This window comes from Lactuca virosa, chromosome 6, assembly GCF_052849685.1.
Source record: "Lactuca virosa cultivar CGN04683 chromosome 6, Lactuca_virosa_CGN04683_v6, whole genome shotgun sequence".
Classification (NCBI taxonomy): domain Eukaryota; kingdom Viridiplantae; phylum Streptophyta; class Magnoliopsida; order Asterales; family Asteraceae; genus Lactuca; species Lactuca virosa.
The window spans coordinates 3,848,960-3,868,273 of NC_136431.1; the positions used below are offsets into that span (position 1 = coordinate 3,848,960).

The 19,314-nt window shown below is 34.5% G+C and overlaps 2 protein-coding genes across 2 annotated transcripts; one reads left to right on the plus strand and one right to left on the minus strand.

Annotated features, from left to right (window-relative positions):
- Positions 1–1,031: 1,031 nt before the first annotated feature.
- Positions 1,032–3,408, plus strand: LOC145119376 (Pentatricopeptide repeat (PPR) superfamily protein). The gene has a single exon (XM_079055021.1). It carries the CDS (start codon positions 1,422–1,424, stop codon positions 3,390–3,392), a length of 1,971 nt encoding a protein of 656 aa, XP_078911147.1. The 5' UTR covers positions 1,032–1,421; the 3' UTR covers positions 3,393–3,408.
- A 96-nt stretch (positions 3,409–3,504) lies between these two features.
- Positions 3,505–4,627, minus strand: LOC145119377 (uncharacterized). Its single transcript, XM_079055022.1, has one exon. It carries the CDS (start codon positions 4,610–4,612, stop codon positions 3,692–3,694), a length of 921 nt encoding a protein of 306 aa, XP_078911148.1. The 5' UTR covers positions 4,613–4,627; the 3' UTR covers positions 3,505–3,691.
- Between the last annotated feature and the right edge of the window lie 14,687 nt (positions 4,628–19,314).

Consider the following 19,314-nt stretch of genomic DNA (forward strand, 5'->3'; position numbering starts at 1 on the left):
ACTTTTTCTTTTGGTAAGGGATAAAGATTGTGTCATAAAGGTTCAGTACATTAGAAACACTTGAGTTTGGAAATGGAAACACGAGATTACGATGGTTCTTAGGAAGTGAATATGGAAGAAATGATTATTCTAATTAGGTCTTTTTAACCTTTGGTGATTGGGATCGGTGGAGATGTATGCTTGATGGCTAGAACATGCTCACGATTAGTGTGGCTAGAAAGCATATTGATGATGAGTTGTTGTCTATATCGATTTTTTCTACCCTATGGAATAGGTTAACATTTTTGGCTGAAGATTACGATTGAATAAGCTGACGAATTAGAGAAATCTTGTCAACAAAGAGGTTGACGTTCTTGCCACTCTGTATCTGATTTGCTCGTTGGATCCGAAAGAGGTAGCACACCCCTTCATTATGTGTGTGGTAGCTGCAGATATTTGGAGCTTTATTTCTACTTTGTGTGTTGGATTTATTGGGTTTTAGCTCAATGGAAGTAGCGTTAGACTGCATAGACACGATACAACTTATCTTGACTAAAAGGCTGGGGCGGTTCCACTATGGTGCCCATAATGACACCAACAACCCCTGTTTTTTTTCCGACATAGTGTAAAAATATTTTTCTGTTTTTTACTATTGTGTCACTACATAAAACAAATATTTCACCGGTAACACCTAATACAAAATCTTGCGTCCATCCCTACTAAAAGGATGACTTTGGATGTCATAATTTTATCCTTTGTGTGGACCATTTAGAAGTTTAGAAATAGTATGATTTTTAAATAGGAATCATAAACTAAAATTTGGTTTTGTTTTATCGTTGCAAAATCCCATTATGTTAAAAGTTGGACAGAAAGCTGTTAAAAAAAGAAGAGTATTTTAGTAAATTGACTAATCATAGAGATATCGCAACAAAGTGCAAAATTAAGAATCGTATACGTAAATATTAAAAAGTTGGACAGAAAATGCAAAGTTACGACAGTTACAGGGACCATTTCTGTAATTTACTCCTTGATAACGAGCAAAGTTTCCCGTGTCCCGGAGAAGCTGATGCAGGAAGGTAGGCACACAGCATAAACCCTACACATCCATTGGTATTCTGCTCAATTTAATCATCATCTCATCTGGGTTTCATTCCCTTTTGTTTATTTTAGGATTCCATCATTCTCAAACAGATATCCTTAAGATTTTTATCATCTGTTCAATTCGATTTATTTGTTATCCATCTCCTTAGGGGTTTCTTTTTTTAATTTCCTGGTGTGATTATTTCACCAAGCTGTTAAATTTTCCGATTCCATTAATTCTGATCACTTTGAAAGCTTGGTTTTTTTATTGGGGTTTCTTCTAGTTTTGATATACGCTTGAGTAGTGGAATTTGGGGGTTTGTTACTATGCAATGGCATTTTTAATTTCAGTTTAGGACAATATGCATTTGAAAGAGAAATGTTCTTTGCTGCTAAAGGTCAGGAAACCTTCAATCCCTTTTGTTTTCAACACTAACGCCAGTCTTAATCCACAAATTCAACAAAACCCAAAGACAGAATTGAGAGAAGCTGATGTCTTGAAGAGATTGAACCATGAAAAAGACATTACTTTGGCTCTTGAATATTTTAAATTCCTATCCAATTCAAAAACTTTCAGACATACAAGTCTCACATACCAAACAATTATTGAAAAGCTAGGGGATGAATGCGGTGTAGATGGAGTTCAATACCTTCTGCAGCAGATGAAACTGGAAGGGATCAGTTGCTCAGAAGATTTATTCATTAGTGTAATCAGTTCTTACCGAAGAGCAGGAGCAGCTGATCAAGCGCTGAAAACATTTTACAGAATTCAAGAATTTGGGTGTAAGCCTACTGTTAAGATCTATAACCATCTATTGGATGCTTTGTTGAACGAGAATAAGTTTCATATGATTAATCCTATTTATAGTAACATGAAGAGAGATGGGATGGAACCAGATAAGTATACATACAACATCTTATTGAAAGCATTATGCAAGAACAATCGGATTGATGGTGCACACAAGGTGCTCGTAGAAATGTCAAAGAAAGGATGTTCTCCAGATGAAGTGAGTTACACCACCATTGTTTCTTCAATGTGTCATCTTGGTAAGGTAAAAGAAGCAAAGGAGCTTGTCCAAACCATTATAGGAGATTTTCCTATGGTTTCTGTATATAATGCTTTAATGAAGGGATTCTGCAAAGAAGGTGATTTAAACCAGGCGTTTCAGTTAATAGAAGACATGGTAATTCATGGGGTTTTCCCAAACGAAATCACCTTCACAACAATTATAAACACCCTTTCAGATCTTGGTGAAGTTAAGCTTTCACTTGCGATAATGGCCAAGATGTTCTTGAGACAATGCAACCCAAATGTCTTCACTTTCACTTGTTTGATAAAGGGTTTTTGCATGAAAGGGAAAATGGAAGATGCGTATGAAGTTTATAACAAAATGATCCAAGAGGGTATTTCACCAAATGTTGTCACCTACAACACTCTCATACACGGGTTCTGTTCTATTGGAAATATGCAGAAAGCTGTTTCTTGTTATCTTGAAATGGAAAAACTATCATTCCTTCCAAATGTAACAACATATGGAACTTTGATCAACGGGTATGCAAAATGTAGGGACTTTGTAGGTGCATCAGAGACATGGAACAAGATGATAACACAAGGCTGCCACCCGAATGTTGTGGTGTACACATCAATGGTGGATGTCCTTTCTCGTAATTTCATGTTTGAAGAAGCTTATAACCTCATCAACAACATGAATTGTGCACCAAATGCAGCCACCTTCAATGCATTCATCAAAGGTCTATGCGCCAATGGAAAAGTGGATTTAGCTATGAATTTGTTGTTTAAAATGGGGAGCATGGCTGATTTGACAACATTCAATGAGCTATTAATGGGGTTTTCAAAAGTCAACGACTTTAGAGCCATGTTTGACCTTTTGGTTGAGATGGAAGAAAGAGGGGTTGGGGTTAATTTGGTCACGTATAACACGATTATCAACATGCTTTGTTGTAATGATAGGGTTGATGATGGTTTGAAGGTTATGGCAAAGATGGTGGTGAAAGGGGTGAAACCAGATAAAATCACCTTCAACATAATGATCAATGGGTGTTGTAAGAATCGTAGGGTTGACCTTGTGAGTCAACTCTTGGAAGCCATGAAGAAACATGGTTTGCAAGCCGATTTGGTAACATACACGAGTCTTGTTTATGGGATGTGTGAGTCAAATGGTGTGGTTGAAGCTCAGGAATGGGTGATGAAAATGGTGGAAGATGGGGTTCATCCGGATAAGGGAATATGGAGTGTTTTGGTTAGGTGTTTGTTTAGTAAGATTGGGTATCAAAGTGCAATAGATTTGGTTGATAGAATCTTGATTACTTAAAGTATGTTTCGTTTCATTGTTTTTGTTTTAAAGTTATGTTTCCTGACAAAAATCGATAGATGATATCCGACATATGTTGTAAGAAAATAGAATACTAAATGCAAAATGCAAATAAAAAAAGCATAATGAACTTTGATTTCACATATAAATAATAGTAAGAATACAAATTGATTGGATGCATCTCATTTGTATGGGTCGAGGTCTCGTTGAATCTTATTGGCGATTTTTATAATGGGAAAAATGAGTAATTTATATGCTCATTTTAAGACAATAAATGGAACAAAGAGTTGATTTTATGATCAAGGGATATAGCCACCATGACCACCGCCTTCACCACCGCCGCTACCACTACCAGCTCCATATCCACCTTCATGTCCAGCGGCAGCTCCACCACCACCTCCACCTCCAGAACCGCCACCTCCTCCGGCACCTCCAGCACCATGTGATCCTCCGGCACCTCCTCCTGCTCCAGCTCCACCTCCACTGCCATATCCCCCACCGCTTGCACCACCTTCATGCCCAGCGGCAGCTCCACCACCACCACCACCTCCACCTCCAGAACCGCCACCTCCTCCGGCACCTCCGGCACCATGTGATCCTCCGGCACCTCCTCCTGCTCCAGCTCCACCTCCACTGCCATATCCCCCACCGGCTGCAGCTCCTCCTGCACCGGCTCCTCCTCCTCCACCACCACCACCACCATGTCCACCTCCACCTCCGCCACCTGCTCCTCCAGCCCCACCGTATCCACCGCCACTCCCGGCTCCTTCTCCTCCACCGTAACCCCCACCATGTCCTCCTGCAGCTCCTCCTCCTCCAGCTCCACCACCTCCTCCACTACCACCGCCTCCCCCTCCTTCAGCTCCACCACCATACCCTGATCCACCACCTTCACCAGCCCCACTTCCCGATCCAGCTCCAGCTCCCCCATAACCACCTCCTCCATAAGCAGCTCCTCCTCCTCCTCCACCACCACTACCACCTCCACCACCACCACCTCCAGATAAACTGCCACCTTCATAACCACCATGACTGTAGCTTTCTTCGACTGTTAAGAGAACTCTAGCCGCCGCACAAATGCTCAAGCCTAAAAACACCAAGAAAACCACACTTGAAGCTTTGTGAATAGCCATTGGATCGGAGATGATGAAAGTGATCAAATCCCACACAAGTGTTGGTTGTTTGACATTTGCATGGCAATGCATGGTATTTATAGGCATTTTGTAGGGTCTCCAAAAGCTCTTCTAAGTGGCCAAACCCAATTAACCACAATGTGGTCCATACAGAATGCACCAATCCAAATATAAGTTTGGTTAGGGTAGTGGATTCTTCTGCTGTTTCCCACACTTGATTCTTCATTTTTTTTTCAAATATCCCATTCATGATTCATTTCAATAGCTAGGTGTCGTCCTATAAATAGTTTTATTTTTCTGTAACAAATCTTGTAGTGAATTAAAAATTTATAAGTATCTTTTGCAGGTATTTTGTTGTAAATTTGTCCAAATAGTTTCGTTTTGTTGTTAATTAATTTGATTCCTAACAATGGCTGATTTTATTAGGAAATTCATGTACGACAACCCAAGAAACAAACAACCCATCTGCCCCACACCGGACCTCAAGTTGTAACACCTTAATTTAGGGCTACAAGTTTCAACATTTAAGTGAAAATTTAAAATTTTAGCAAATAAATTTAAATTTTGTTAAATTAATTAATTTTAATTAATTGAAAAGAAATTGTTTATTGATAGATTAGAATTGTAATTTAAGAGATTTGAAGGTAAGGGTCGACCTTTCAACATTTGAAGTTGAGGTATTAAGTTTTCACTTAACCTTTTATAACTAGCGTGTACCTCAATATAAGAATGTAAACTGATTTAGGTCAAACTAGGAACTAAAGGACTTGAAATTTTACAAAAATCTCAACTTGGGTTTCGTTAGTAAAAATAAGACTTGAGCGACTATTTCTTGCCAATTGATGAAAGTTTTGAAGTCTTTAACACTCAAACCCATCTTCCTCTTTCGTTTCTATGTTTTTCATTGATTCATTCATCCATTCGTTCGTTTGTTCGTTCGTTCGAGTTCGTTCATTCGAGTTCATTCATTCATTTGAGTTCGTTCATGAGAGAGAAGTCATTTTTTGAGTTTTAAAGCTTAATTTAGATATGGGTGATCTATTTAATGGATATATAAATTAGGTTAATGATGATAATCATAACGTTATTCAATGTTTAAGGTAAGTTTTGGACCTATTTGAATTCCTTTAAATCATTAAAAATGGATTTGGAACTGTTAGAATCATACATCTAAAATTTTCATTTTTATTTCAAAATCATATGGCCACAACGGTGTACCTACAAACGGATAACTAAAAGTTTATATCCACTTTGAAAGACCAAAAAGTGTTCATCTTGTAATAGTCCTAAAAGTCAAGTCTAACCAGTTATAATAACGCTCATTTCTCATCGGTACCTTGAATACATGTCATGTAAAAATAAATGATAACATATAAGACATAAAATCTCATGAGATATATAGGTTTTAACAAAAACATTTACATTTAAAGACTTCAGACAAAAGCATTCTCTCTAAAAACATTCTTTTAAAATCCAACTTTTATATCCATTCTTTCATGTAATAGAAAGTATTATGCAATACATGATCCAATAACACACAAGGTTTCATGGTGCATACCCCATCTACGGAAAAATCTGATTTTTATTGATCGGGAGTTCATACATTTTCTACTCAACATACTAATTCCTTATCTTATGTAAAGATCTAGGGTGTGTTCGGAAAAATTAGCTGGTAGCAGGTAGTTTCTAGAAGTAACATTTGGATTTGGAGCGTTTTGTTTAAACTAAACACTAGAAGCTTATAGTGACAAAAAGGCTTTCTGTTCAAAATGGAGCGTTTTGTCAAACGTTAGAAGCTAGAAGCTCTTAAATGCTTCCAAACGCTTTGCGCCGAACATGCCCATAATCAATTCACAATGACATTGTGGGGAGTTCATATCCCTTCTTCCTAAAAGTATGCATCCTTAGGGATCATTTGAGCACTCCCTTACAATGGGAGATACCGTACCAATAATTCCCAATGTGCTATCTAGACATTATGGCGAGTTCATACCCCTTCTTCCTTACATTTTACATAATTGTTCTGGTTTTAATTTTCCTTGTTAAACATTACTATTTCATTGATAGCTAGATTGAAGAATTAAAGTTTTTACAAACATATATTTGTATAGAAATGGTTGTACCAAGATTTATTTTTCTATTCAAATGTCTTCCAACCAAACATGTATATATTCTTTTTGGGGTTTGTAATAATCTAAAAAAACTAAAAAAACATATTTGTAGCAGAAACAATTTTTAAAAATTTTAGCCCCAAAAGTTGGATCCAATTAAACACAAATTATCAATTAAAATTCAACCATAAAATGTTTACATATCATAATCTTGAAGGATAAAAGAAGATTTTATATATATATATATATATATATATATATATATATATATATATATATATATAGATGTTCATTTGAGATCATGCTAATTTTGTAAGACATGGGGTTGCGGTCATAACCACTCATTTTGGAGATCAAAAAAATAAAAATAAAATTATAAAATGCAAAATAAAAGGAAAAATCCGAATTGTTTTTTTGAATATTATTTTCGTTATTTAATTTATCCACAAAAATAAATAAATAAAATTATCGTTTTTTTTTTCGAAATATAAGTGAGATATTCTGATAGAATATTAGACTGTAAATAATCAAATCAAATTTTTAGAATGTTAGAATATTCTAATATTTAAAATATTCTAATATTCTACTAGAATTGTTAAATTTGTTAGAATATTTAATATTCTATTAGAATTTTTTGAATATTTATAGTTTAATATTCTAGTAGAATATTCTAACATTCTAAAAATTCGATTTGAATATTTACACTATAATATTCTATTAGAATATTTCACATATATTTTTTAAAAAAACGGCAATTTTATTTATTTATTTATTTTTTGGATAAAATAAATGACGAAAATAATATTTAAAAATTTTTTCAAAAAATTTCATTATTTTGCATTTTAAAAATATTTTTTTATATCCTAAATAAATGGTTAGGATTGTATACTCATGTCTCATAAAATATGATGGTCTGACATGAACCTAACACACACACACACACAAACACACACACACACACACATATATATATATATATATATATATATATATATATATATATATATATATATATATATATATATATATATATATATAGCGATATAGGGAGTGGTTCAAATGAAAACCAAAAAATGTTAAGAACTATAAGAACCACTTTTTAATTTTTTTTCGTTAAAGGTGATTTTAACAAATCCGACATTAATATTATATTAAGCATATTTTTTTCATTAGTTTCCAAGTAGTTGTCACTTGTCGTTGGACCGCCGTCGGACCACCGTCGGACCGTCATTGGACTAACACCAAATTCAGTGACATTTCTGGCCGTATTCACAGCTTAATAGAACAAACGTTGTAGTATCATTTCTTTAAGAACACTTTTTAACGCATATCATTTCATTTTGCAGCCAAATATATAAAATTTAATAAAAAAATAGAATTATACTTTGACAACTTCAAATTTCTCTTTTCTAAATGGTAGATTTGTTTAAAAAAAATATATCGTTATGAGACATATTCACAGTTTAGAATACCATATTGATAGTTTAATAAACATATTAATTGCCTAATACACAGTTTATTATTTTCATGCATACACTTATTTATATTTTAACACAAAATTTATATAAAATATAGGGAAATCTCCAGAAAAGTCCTAAAATTTTACCCTAATTTACGAAAAAGTTCCAAATTAACTAAAATTTGTTTACGAAAAAGCATGAATTACCGGTAAAAATGACGATTTGACCCTTTTTTTTTCCGGTTTACCGGTTTTATTACTTACATGTTTCACTAAAGTCCCATTATTTTACCATAATTTGCGAATAAATCCCAAAATAAAATTTACTGATGATTTGGCCATTTTCTTCACGCAACATACATTTTATCGGTTTCATTGTTGACACCTAGTCATTAAATTAGCTGATAAGATGAATATGATGAGTTATATAATGTCACATTTACTGTAAAATTTGATATCCATCTCATCGGCTCATTTATGACTATGTATCTATGTTAGCAATGAAACCAATAAAATGTGTGTTTTCAAGAAAAATGGGCAAAAAATGAGTTGATGTTTGATGAGATAGATATATTGGGTCACATAAGATTAGATAGACAATTTGATATTTTCTTATAAACGTAAAAAATAACTCAGTTGTTATTAGTTTATGTAATTATTGTAGTCTTCGTTGGATGCATTGTATGTTCCAAAAAGATATATACAATACATCAGGATATCAAGTTTTATGCTAAACATAGCATTATATAACTCAACATATCCATCTCATCATCTCATTTAATGACTAGGCGTCCGAGTCAACAATGAAACCGGTAAAATGTATGTTACATAGAGCAAATGGCCAAATCATCAGTAAATTTTATTTTGGGACTTATTCGCAAATTAGGGTAAAATAATGGGACTTTAGTGAAACATGTAAGTAATAAAACCGGTAAACCGGAAAAAGGGGTCAAATCGCCATTTTTACCAGTAATTCATGCTTTTTCGTAAACAAAATTTAGTTTGAGACTTTTTCGTAAATTAGGGTAAAATTTTAGGACTTTTCTGGAGATTTCCCTAAAATATACAACTTAATAGAGTCCATTTTTAGTTTAATACATAAATATCACAACATAATACAATCTATTATTCACTAATTTACATATTCAGAAAACTCAAACCCTAACTCTACTACCACCAAATAATACTATACACAACCGCCACCCACTTGTGCTACCATAATAACCATCATTTCTTCCAAATTAGATCTGCATATAAAATCATTGATTGACAACTTAAATATTATATTCACAATTTAATAAACTAATTAATTTACTTATTCGGTGTTTAATGCAAAATAATTATAAAAACTAATATATTCTTAAATATATATAAAACAAAAAATATTCATAAGAAAACTAATATACAAATTTATACATAAATCATTCATAGTTTAACACAAAGTTCATTACAAATTTATAGTTTAATACAGTCAATTTACAGTTCAGTACACAAAATTCACAGCTTAATATAAAAAATTCACAATTTAATGCACAAAAATTCTACATTCACAACCATATTCTCAACTTAAAAGTTATATTTATACCTTGAGATATATAAACTAGTGTTTCTTTCGAAGTTTATTTGCATAAATATTCACAATTTAAATTTTACATACTTTATTCAATATTATATAAAATCATATATGTCTATAATGGTTCTTTCATCTTATATTTTAAAAGCAAACAAAAATTTATAAAAAAAATCTGTAACATACACGTTCAGTTATCGTGTTATGTAATTTTAAAAGTGAATAATATTATAAAATATTATATAATTATGAGTATTGAGTTCTAACGGATAGTTTTTACTAGAAATGAAGTAAAACTATGTTTAGAATCATTCAGAATGTTTTGGAAGTCTTATGAGATTCCGAACATTAGGCAAATATTGAAATTTAACGAAAATATAAATTTTGAAATAAGTAAAATTTTAATATTGAAAGTTGTAAAGAATCTCGTTAGAAACATTTAGGCGAAAACCTCATCGAAATCCGAGTTATAACGAAGAAGTTATGACCAATAGAAGATCCGCAACAAAACCGACACGGCGTCGAATGACCTAAAAAGTGAGTTTTTGATAAACTACTTTTTAGTCTTCGTGATCTAAACAAAAGTCGTAGTATTTGTTAAACCGAGAATTTTGATAAAAAGAACGCCAAAATCTGACTTCGTATGAGGAAGTTATGATTTTTCTAAATTTCGGAATAGCAGTAGACAGCTAAAAACTCGAAATAAAGATCGAGTGATTTTTAGCCGAAACAATCTAAACGAGAATCGAAGGTCTCGTCAATAGTAGTGCAACAGTAAAAAGACAGACGAAAACGGACGTTGGATGAAGAAGTTATGAATTTTTAACAAATTTTCCTGTCCCGGCCCGATAAAAATATAATAATAATAATAAAGTCAAAATTAGCCGACGAAGTCTAAACGAAAGTTGTAGAGTATATTTCCGCCTACATGTGCATATAAAAACGTCAAAAACGGAGCCTGTATGCAAAAGTTATGGATTTTAGAAGATTTTGGCTCAAAAACCGAGAAATAGTGGATAATACCGGGAATTTTCGCATGAACAGTACCGGCCACGTCACCCTCGCCGGAACTCGCCTCGTGTCCGATCTCAGTGAGTCAGCAGACGCGTGTCGCACTCCCTGGCACCGAAGGCTGGTCCAACCTCCGTCCGACGCGTGTAGCGTCCAAAGTCTCGCTGTCCGACGCGTGCTTGCTTGCGAGCCGAGCCACCTGGGCCTCGCATCTGCTGCCGTGTGCAACCTTCTGAGCCCTCGGATCCGAGCCCTCTCACACTATAAATGGCATGCGAACCCTCCCGGGTATTTTTGGATTTTAAACACTTTTTCACCCCAAAATTTGTATTTTAGCTACTTTCACTTCCCCCGAAGCCCCGATATCATTTTTAACACCCGGAACACGCCCCGAAGTGCCCGAGAAGCCCAAGAAATTTATCTTTTCGGTTTGAAGCCCAACCCTCGCAGAGCCCAGTTTTCAAGAAAACTTCCGGTTTTCATTGAAGAAAGTTAATTATAGTAACGAAGTGCTGCCCAAATTACTATTTTACCCCCGGTTATTTCACAGTGAGTTCAATATATAGGAACAATTGTATGTTATGTGTTATATGTGCTATGTGCTTTTCAGTGTTATCATTCCGGGTTATTTTCCCGTGTTATTTTTATTTCTGCTATTTATGATAGCAAAGCTATACCTTTGACCATGTGATCAGTGAAAGGACTTAGATTCACGGTGGTACTGGTACGTAGCCTCTGGCCATGTAGAACATGTCTCCGTAAGAGAATGGCTTCTATTCTATGGCATTGGCAGATGGTTAGACAGGGCTATAAGCCTGAAATCTACCGAAATGTTTAAATCAGAAAGTGTATGTCTTCTGTGCCATTTGGGCCGAAGCTTTATTGATCGTATATCTTTGTATCAAATCATTGATTGATATGGAAAGTTTGTCTCATGATTCACATATGCCTTTGTTGTTCCTTGTTCCTCTTTGCTTCTGCCGTATTGAAGTATATATATGGCATAATGTTATATTGTATCTGTTATTGAACTCACTAAGCGTCACCGCTTACCCCTCTCAGTATTTAACAATTGAAGGAGATAAGTAACCAGTATGGTTATATACTGTCGGAAGATGTAAAATAGTTTTTACTATTACTTTTGTATTTTGGTTTATGTTTGTATAAAATTACAATATCCTGGGTAGTTATGTAAAATATTAAACATAGTCGGTTTGTATCCAATCTTTTGTAATCACTTTATCAATGTAAGATATTGTTTTATAAATATGCATGTAGCATGTTTTGGAGTAACAATTGTCAAGTATGAAAGTTTGGGTCTTTCAGAAATACGAAAGTTTAGAAAGGGGTTCTTTCAAAATCACAGCTTAATACCAGTCAATTCACAGTTTAATACACAAAGTTTACAACTTACTATAGTCAATTCACAGTTTAAACATAAAATCCACACCTTATTGCAGTCAATTCACAGTTTAGACCACAAAAAATCACATTTTAATACATAAAATTCACAACTTAATACAATAAAATCATAGTTTAACTCACAAAAATATGCATTCACAACCATATTATCAACTTATAACTCTTAATATAGTCAATTTACAGTTTAATACATAAAATTGACAGCTCAATACAATAAATTCATAATTTAATATAAAAAATTCACATCTTGATATAGTCAATTTATTGTTTAAACAAGAAATTCACAACTTAATGCAGTCAATTCACAGTTTAAAACACAAAAATCATAGCTTAATAGATATCATCATATTATAACACAAAATCCATACAAGTTTCACAACTTAATTCAGTCGATTCACAACTTAATATTGTTTATGCATAACATAATACTATCCATTCAAAGCTTAATCACAAAATTCATTATAGTTGAAATTTAAGATCCAAAAGATATCCACATCAGATATGTGAAAAAAATAATGTATTCACAGCTTAAAACTTCAAGACCTCAACATTAAAACTTAACAAATTAGGAGTAAACTAACATATTTGATATAGATTTAAAGCACACCAACGAAGATATCAAGTAAACCATCACATCAGAGAAAAATCGAGGAAGAATTTACTCAAAATAACAACAAAAAACTCATTTTTACAAGCTATGGAAGAACAAAAATGAGTGAAAATACAAAAAATATGTGAACAAAAGTAATAAAATGAGTGTACATGTGATATCTTTCAGATCTGGAACAAAAAAGCACATGAAGCTTTTCAATCTCGCAAGGAAACACCAACGACAGATAGAAACCACAAAACTAACACTTGAGACAAGAGATTGTAGTTGTTAAAACTCGGATTAACAGATTCACGAATCTGAACAGATCTAGATTAGGAACACTATCAGAAACAAGAAAAAACCATCAGACTCTCATATCTAACCAGATCTGAGCAAAAATCGCCAAGGAAAGTTAACAGATTCACGAATCTGTCAACATACCACCGGACACGACAAACGGAGGTGGTTGTTTGCCGGAGATCGCATAGATCTAGATCTAGATATGAAAATAACAAACAAATTTCACAAATCTAAGACATGAAGAAGACGAAACCAGATCTGAAGAAATCAGATCTTAAATCATAAGCACGAAGCACAAAAAAATGAACTGATCTGAGATGTTCTGGTGGTGGTTTGACATCGGAGGTGCTAACGGTGGTTTAACGCCGACGATAGTAGTTTCTCTCCAGATCTAATACATTTTTTCCATTTAGAGAGAGAAAGTGGAACTGAAGGAGTTCGGTGTTGTTGGTGGTTGTTTGGTTTCTTCAGCGGTAACAGTTCATCGGAGTAGTGGTGGAGGAGAAGAAGTGGCAGTAGATCTAGATCTAAAGGTGGTGGTTCCAGATCCGAAGTTCCGGTGACATATGTAGGTGTTTTGGTAGGTAATCGGAGGTTGCGACAGAGGAAGAGAAGTAACGGTTGTGAAGTCGCCGTCGACGATGGTGGCGGCAGTGGGGCCGCCTCCGGCGATGGTGTTGTCGCCGACAATGGTGGTGGTGGTGTTCTTCAGAGGTTATTGAAGAAGATGAAAGAATTACTTTTGCTCTTGAACAACTATAAAAGTAATGCATCTGCCTCAGATATGATTTTAAGAATAAGTTTTTTAAAAGACCATTATAACCTTGTTGTGTTTTGTTATTTATCAAACTTTTAAAAATAAACAAAGTAGCTAAAAATAGGTGGTTCTTAGGGTTCTTAACCTTTAGTGGTTCTTATTTGAACATATATATATATATCTATATATATATATATATATATATATATATATATATATATATATATATATATATATATATATATATATATCTATATATATATATAATCAACCAGATCAAATATGCTCAACCTTTCTTCACTGTCTTTATTATTGGCGTCAAAATAGGGTGGGGGGAGGCATATCCAAATACTAATTTGTATTAATAAAACCCTTCTATCAATATTAAATAAACTCATTATTTAATTCTCTGATTTTAATAAAAATATAAAAATTCCATTTATTTTTTGGTCGACAAATAATCAACAGTACCACAATCTTTTTATTTCTTGCATACTATTTTCAACAAACTTTCACTTGTGAAAAGGGATAAATCAAATCATTTTTAGTGTTAAGCGTCTGGCAACAGGTTAGTGCCTTGAATACATGTGAGTGTTGTCTCTATAAAGATAACATTAACTCTTAATGAGACATGTATTTTAATCACTCGTTTTCTTTATAAGCGATTTTTTTGGATGTCGAGCATGATTAGAGAATCATAATTCAACTATTGATCGTCTGGGTATCACCATACACTTCTTCATACCCGATCCTTACATAGGGCCTAACCGTTATCAAGTTCTAACTCTTAGAGGAACAAATCCCATATTGAGTATGGGTATTCCTTATAAGTGTTATGTCATACCTGATCGTAGCCTTTATAACTGTCATATTTCGTATGGGTGCTTGAAATACATCAAAATACAAACACCACTCTCACTTAGAACCTGCACACATCTCAGGTCGAAGGACACAAAGACTTAATGCACGCTTTCAAGATTCACTCAATGACATCGATCCATGAAGTTCCTTATTTGAATATGTATCTCTTGGATCTTCCACTAGTATAGATCCACCTGAAGATGTCTCCAAGCATTCATATTAGTTTTATATCACAACTACTATGGTAACTATAACCAACTATGGGCATTTTGAACCATTCAAAGAAAAATTAAACATGAAAAAAGAACAAAATTTTGGTAGATGAAAGTACTAATACTCCTAATATATTATTTCATTTAAAAACAAAACCATTAAAACTTCCAATATTTAAACACTAAAATACAAATAAAATATCTCTAGCACTATGAAAGTCCAATACCTTCAATATGACTCTCATGCTTGGTTGTAGGCATAAGCTTTATGAATGAGTCTAATAAAATTTTCTCTTTATGAACTTTATGAATGAGTCTAATAGAATTTTCTCTTTATGAACTTTCATGATTACAACCTTCTTATACTTGATAACCTTACGAATATAATGATACATCTACTCAATATGTTGGAATTTTTTGGTCACTATCGTATCCTTTGATATCACTATTATGCTAGTATTGTCAGACAGTATCTTTAGTGGATCTTCAATTCTTGGCACCACTTTTAGGTCCTTAATTAACTTCCTCATCCAGGATGCACCCTAAGCTTCCCTAATATGGAGATATACTTTGACTTTGTTGTGATCGGGAAACGATCGTCTTCTAAGATGTATACCAATCGACAATGCCCCCATTCATAACAAAGGCACAATCATACTGCAACTAGGCATGCCAATCTATTTGGAAACTATAATCGGTGTAACAATTAACACTAAGGTTACCATCCAGACCTACATAAACAAAAAACATCCCCTTAGTCATTCTCTAGTACTTCATAATGTCATCCACTACTATCTAGTTTTACTTACCCTAATTCTTATGGTAATAAGCGGTCATGCTTAATGTATTTGAAATGGATGATCCTATACACACCATGGCATACATGTATATCTGATAGTTGAATTGTATGGGATTTTATTCATGTGTCTAACATCATTAGAAGAAAAATGGCGCTTAGACTTTTTTTTTCAGAACAAGGCCATGCTGCATTGGCATATTCCTACATTTTGAATCATACATTTTGAAATGCTTCAAGATCTTATCAATGTGTATACTTTGACTGAAACCAATAAGATTCTTAGATCTATCTCTATATATCTTGATTCCAATAATGTATGTTGTGTTTCCTACATCCTTAAGTAATTGAAAAGCACTTTCCTAGGGAAAACTATATGCACTCTAAGGTATTACTATCATTTCGAATGACCAATATGCCATATGCATACATGATTAGGAAGATAACAATACTCACACTTATTCTAGTGTAGACACATGACTACTATTGGTTTTGATCAAAACCAAAATATTTGATCTTCTCAACAAACAAAACAATCTAACTTGGAGAAGCTTGCTTCAAACCATATATGGATCTGTAAGGATTACACACTTGATCAACATTCTTAGGTTTAATAAATCCCTACAAGTACACCGTATAAACGTCCTCACTAAAGTGACCATTTAAGAAGGCAGTCTTAACATCTATTTTTTCATATCTCATAGTCATAATATGTGGCTATGACAATAAGAATCCTTATCGATTTAATTCTTGCGAATGAGGAGAACATTTAGTCATAGTTTATACAATGAGTCTATATATATCCCTTTACTACAATTCGGTCCTTAAAGTGTGTACCTTTCCATCCATGTGGGCCTTCTTTTTGAAGACCTTCTTACACCCAACATACGTGCTGTCAGGTGGAATGTCAACCAAGTTTCAAACTTCAGTTGTCCTTCATAGACTGCTTCTCAACATTCATGGCTCTAATCCACTCATTAAAACTTGAATCCTATATGCTTCAGGGTAGGTATTCGGTTTACTATGATCCCCTACTTCCTCATCAATCACAAGAAAACCATATATCTCCGGTTGTTGAGACACTCTACCAGATCAGTGAATGTTTTGTGTCTCATGTGGAGCCTATGCAACTAATTATATGGGATTAGCATATTATTTACCAAAACCATCTGAAAATATTACAATTTCTGGTTCTTGAAGCTCTTCAAGTTCTATAGTTCTCCTAGCCACTCGTTGTACAACAATTTCTCACCAGAAATGCAATACTTTGAGCACTAAACACTTTGTTCTTGACATGATTATAAAAGTAACATCATATCGTATTTGTTAGGAAATTAGATAACATGTGTCAAGAATCAGAACATATCTAATGACACTTGCCAAGCTCTAATGACCCTTGTAAGGAAGTAATGTGGATAACACACGAAACCAAAAGCACACAAAGACACAATATTTACATGGTTCGGTCAAGGTGACTTACGTCCATGGATAGGAGGGGAGTATTCTTAATCGCAAAGTTCTCAAACAGATATTACAAGAACAACCAATAGAGGTTCTACATACTTACTGAGGATACAAAAGACACAAACAAATGGCTAGTAGACATCCTTATTTATAGACTAGGGATAAGACCTAAAACCCTAATAGGCCAAGCCCATTAATCCATAGGCCCATGAAAGGTGTCAATCAATCACAATCTGCCATACAACCGCTTCTAGAACCTTCAGGCTTGAGATACATTACATGAGCATCAACAACATATACGAAGGAGAATCATGAGCCGTAGTGAAGCATCATGACGCACAAGTGACACATCATGATCACCATGTCACATCAACCATTATGGTGGTACCTTATGCTATTTCATTGAGCATCTTTAAGTTGTGAGCATCCTTGGACAATCTTGAGCATCCTAGTGTACATCACAACCTAAGTGGCACATCAAGGATAACATGGCACATCAAGAACATGTGTAGTGCATCAATCCATTAAATGTCACATGATGATGCACAAGTGGCGTATCATGATCATTAGTGACACATCCATGATTCAACAACACATCAGAATCACATAAATACTTCACATTACACCTTGGCACACTAGACTGGCACACCTTGTACCAAGTTGGCACATCCAAAACATAAGCGACACACCTTGTTCCCAAGTGGGCGCATCAAAATCCCAAGTGGTGTATCTACCTTCACAATGACACATTTGTCTTACAAAGTGGCGCACCAAGAATGAAGATCGAGACCATGCATGAAGATAGCACATCTTGTTTGTAGGTGGTGCACTCTCCTCCAAAATGGTGCATCCTTGCTTCATGGCTCATCAAGGATGCTCCATTCACTTCTCAGATGCTCCATTCCCTTCTTAGGTGCTACACTTCCATCTTGAGTGCTCTGTTCCCTTCTTAATTCCTCAAATTCTTTCTTAGATGCTTCATTTCCTTCTTAGGTGCTCTATTCCCTTCTTAGGTGCTCCATGCACAGTCAAGTGCTCCATTGAACTCCAAATAATCCTTTGAAACCAGATGCTCCAAAAGCTCAAGTAATATTTTAATAATATTCACCCTGACTTGAGTATCCTATGAATTCCAACTGAAACCAAGAACTTCCTCACCCAACCTAACATCCATCCCCGGAGGGACTTAACTATTACGAACTTAACCAAGTCCGAGCAAAGCTTGAACTTCTTTATGGGAAACGACCTTGTTAACATGTCTGCCAAATTTCCCTTGGTACCAGGCTTTTGAATGAAAAACCTTTCATAGAACACGATACATTCTCCACATTTAAAACAAGACTCTGGGTGAGACCAACCACCAATGATCTTCTTATCACCAGATCAATTTCATGGTCTGAGTCTATCAATCCAACCAAGTCTACATGTCGTGCATTTTCACCATACACCAGAAAAACATCAATCGTTCTCTTCAAGTATCGCAAGATCCATTTGAACATTTCCCAATGGGCTTTCCCTCGATTACCTCGAGCCTTCAAATAAGTAACAACATGTTTGGACTGATCACAATAGAACGACCACACAACTTTATCAATGTAGTGAGAAATGTATAACCATCCTGCTCTTCTATCGCTCCGAATCTCCATCCATGCTATCTTCTTTTCAAATCGTAAATCGTTCATCACAAACTTATTCTCCAAAAGCTTCTTCAAGTTTTCTTTCCCGACATCAACATCACCAGATACTTCTCCCTTGGGTTGTATAAGGGATTCCTCATGTCTATGTTGTTCCATGCCACCTTTCTGTTCTTCATGTATCACAAATATATGTGGGGTTTGTGTTGCAAACACCACCTTCTGGTTAGCACACTGATCATTCCCTGAAACACTTGTACTATCTCATCTCTGGTTACACATAGCATATTTAAAAGTCACATCTCTGCTAATAATGAATTTTGGAGTCTTTCCTTCTTCTGTATACCACAAATGATGACCTTTCCCTCCATATGAATATCCTAGAAATATGCACTTTATTTCCACCCATCTCCAGTTTACCATCATTCACATGAGCCAAGCAGGGAATCTAAACATTCGTAACCCAGAATAATAAGAGGGTTTCCCATACTACACCTCTTGAGGAGTCTTACAATTAGTTACTCGAGGATCTCCATGGTTGAGTGTTGAACTGAACTAAACTTCACCATCTTTGCATCTCTTGAACAAAATCTTCACCAG

Bases quoted from the DNA above. Each gene is read 5' to 3' on its own strand.
- LOC145119377 (XM_079055022.1), bottom strand. From the start codon at position 4,612: ATGCCTATAAATACCATGCATTGCCATGCAAATGTCAAACAACCAACA.
- LOC145119376 (XM_079055021.1), top strand. From the start codon at position 1,422: ATGCATTTGAAAGAGAAATGTTCTTTGCTGCTAAAGGTCAGGAAACCT.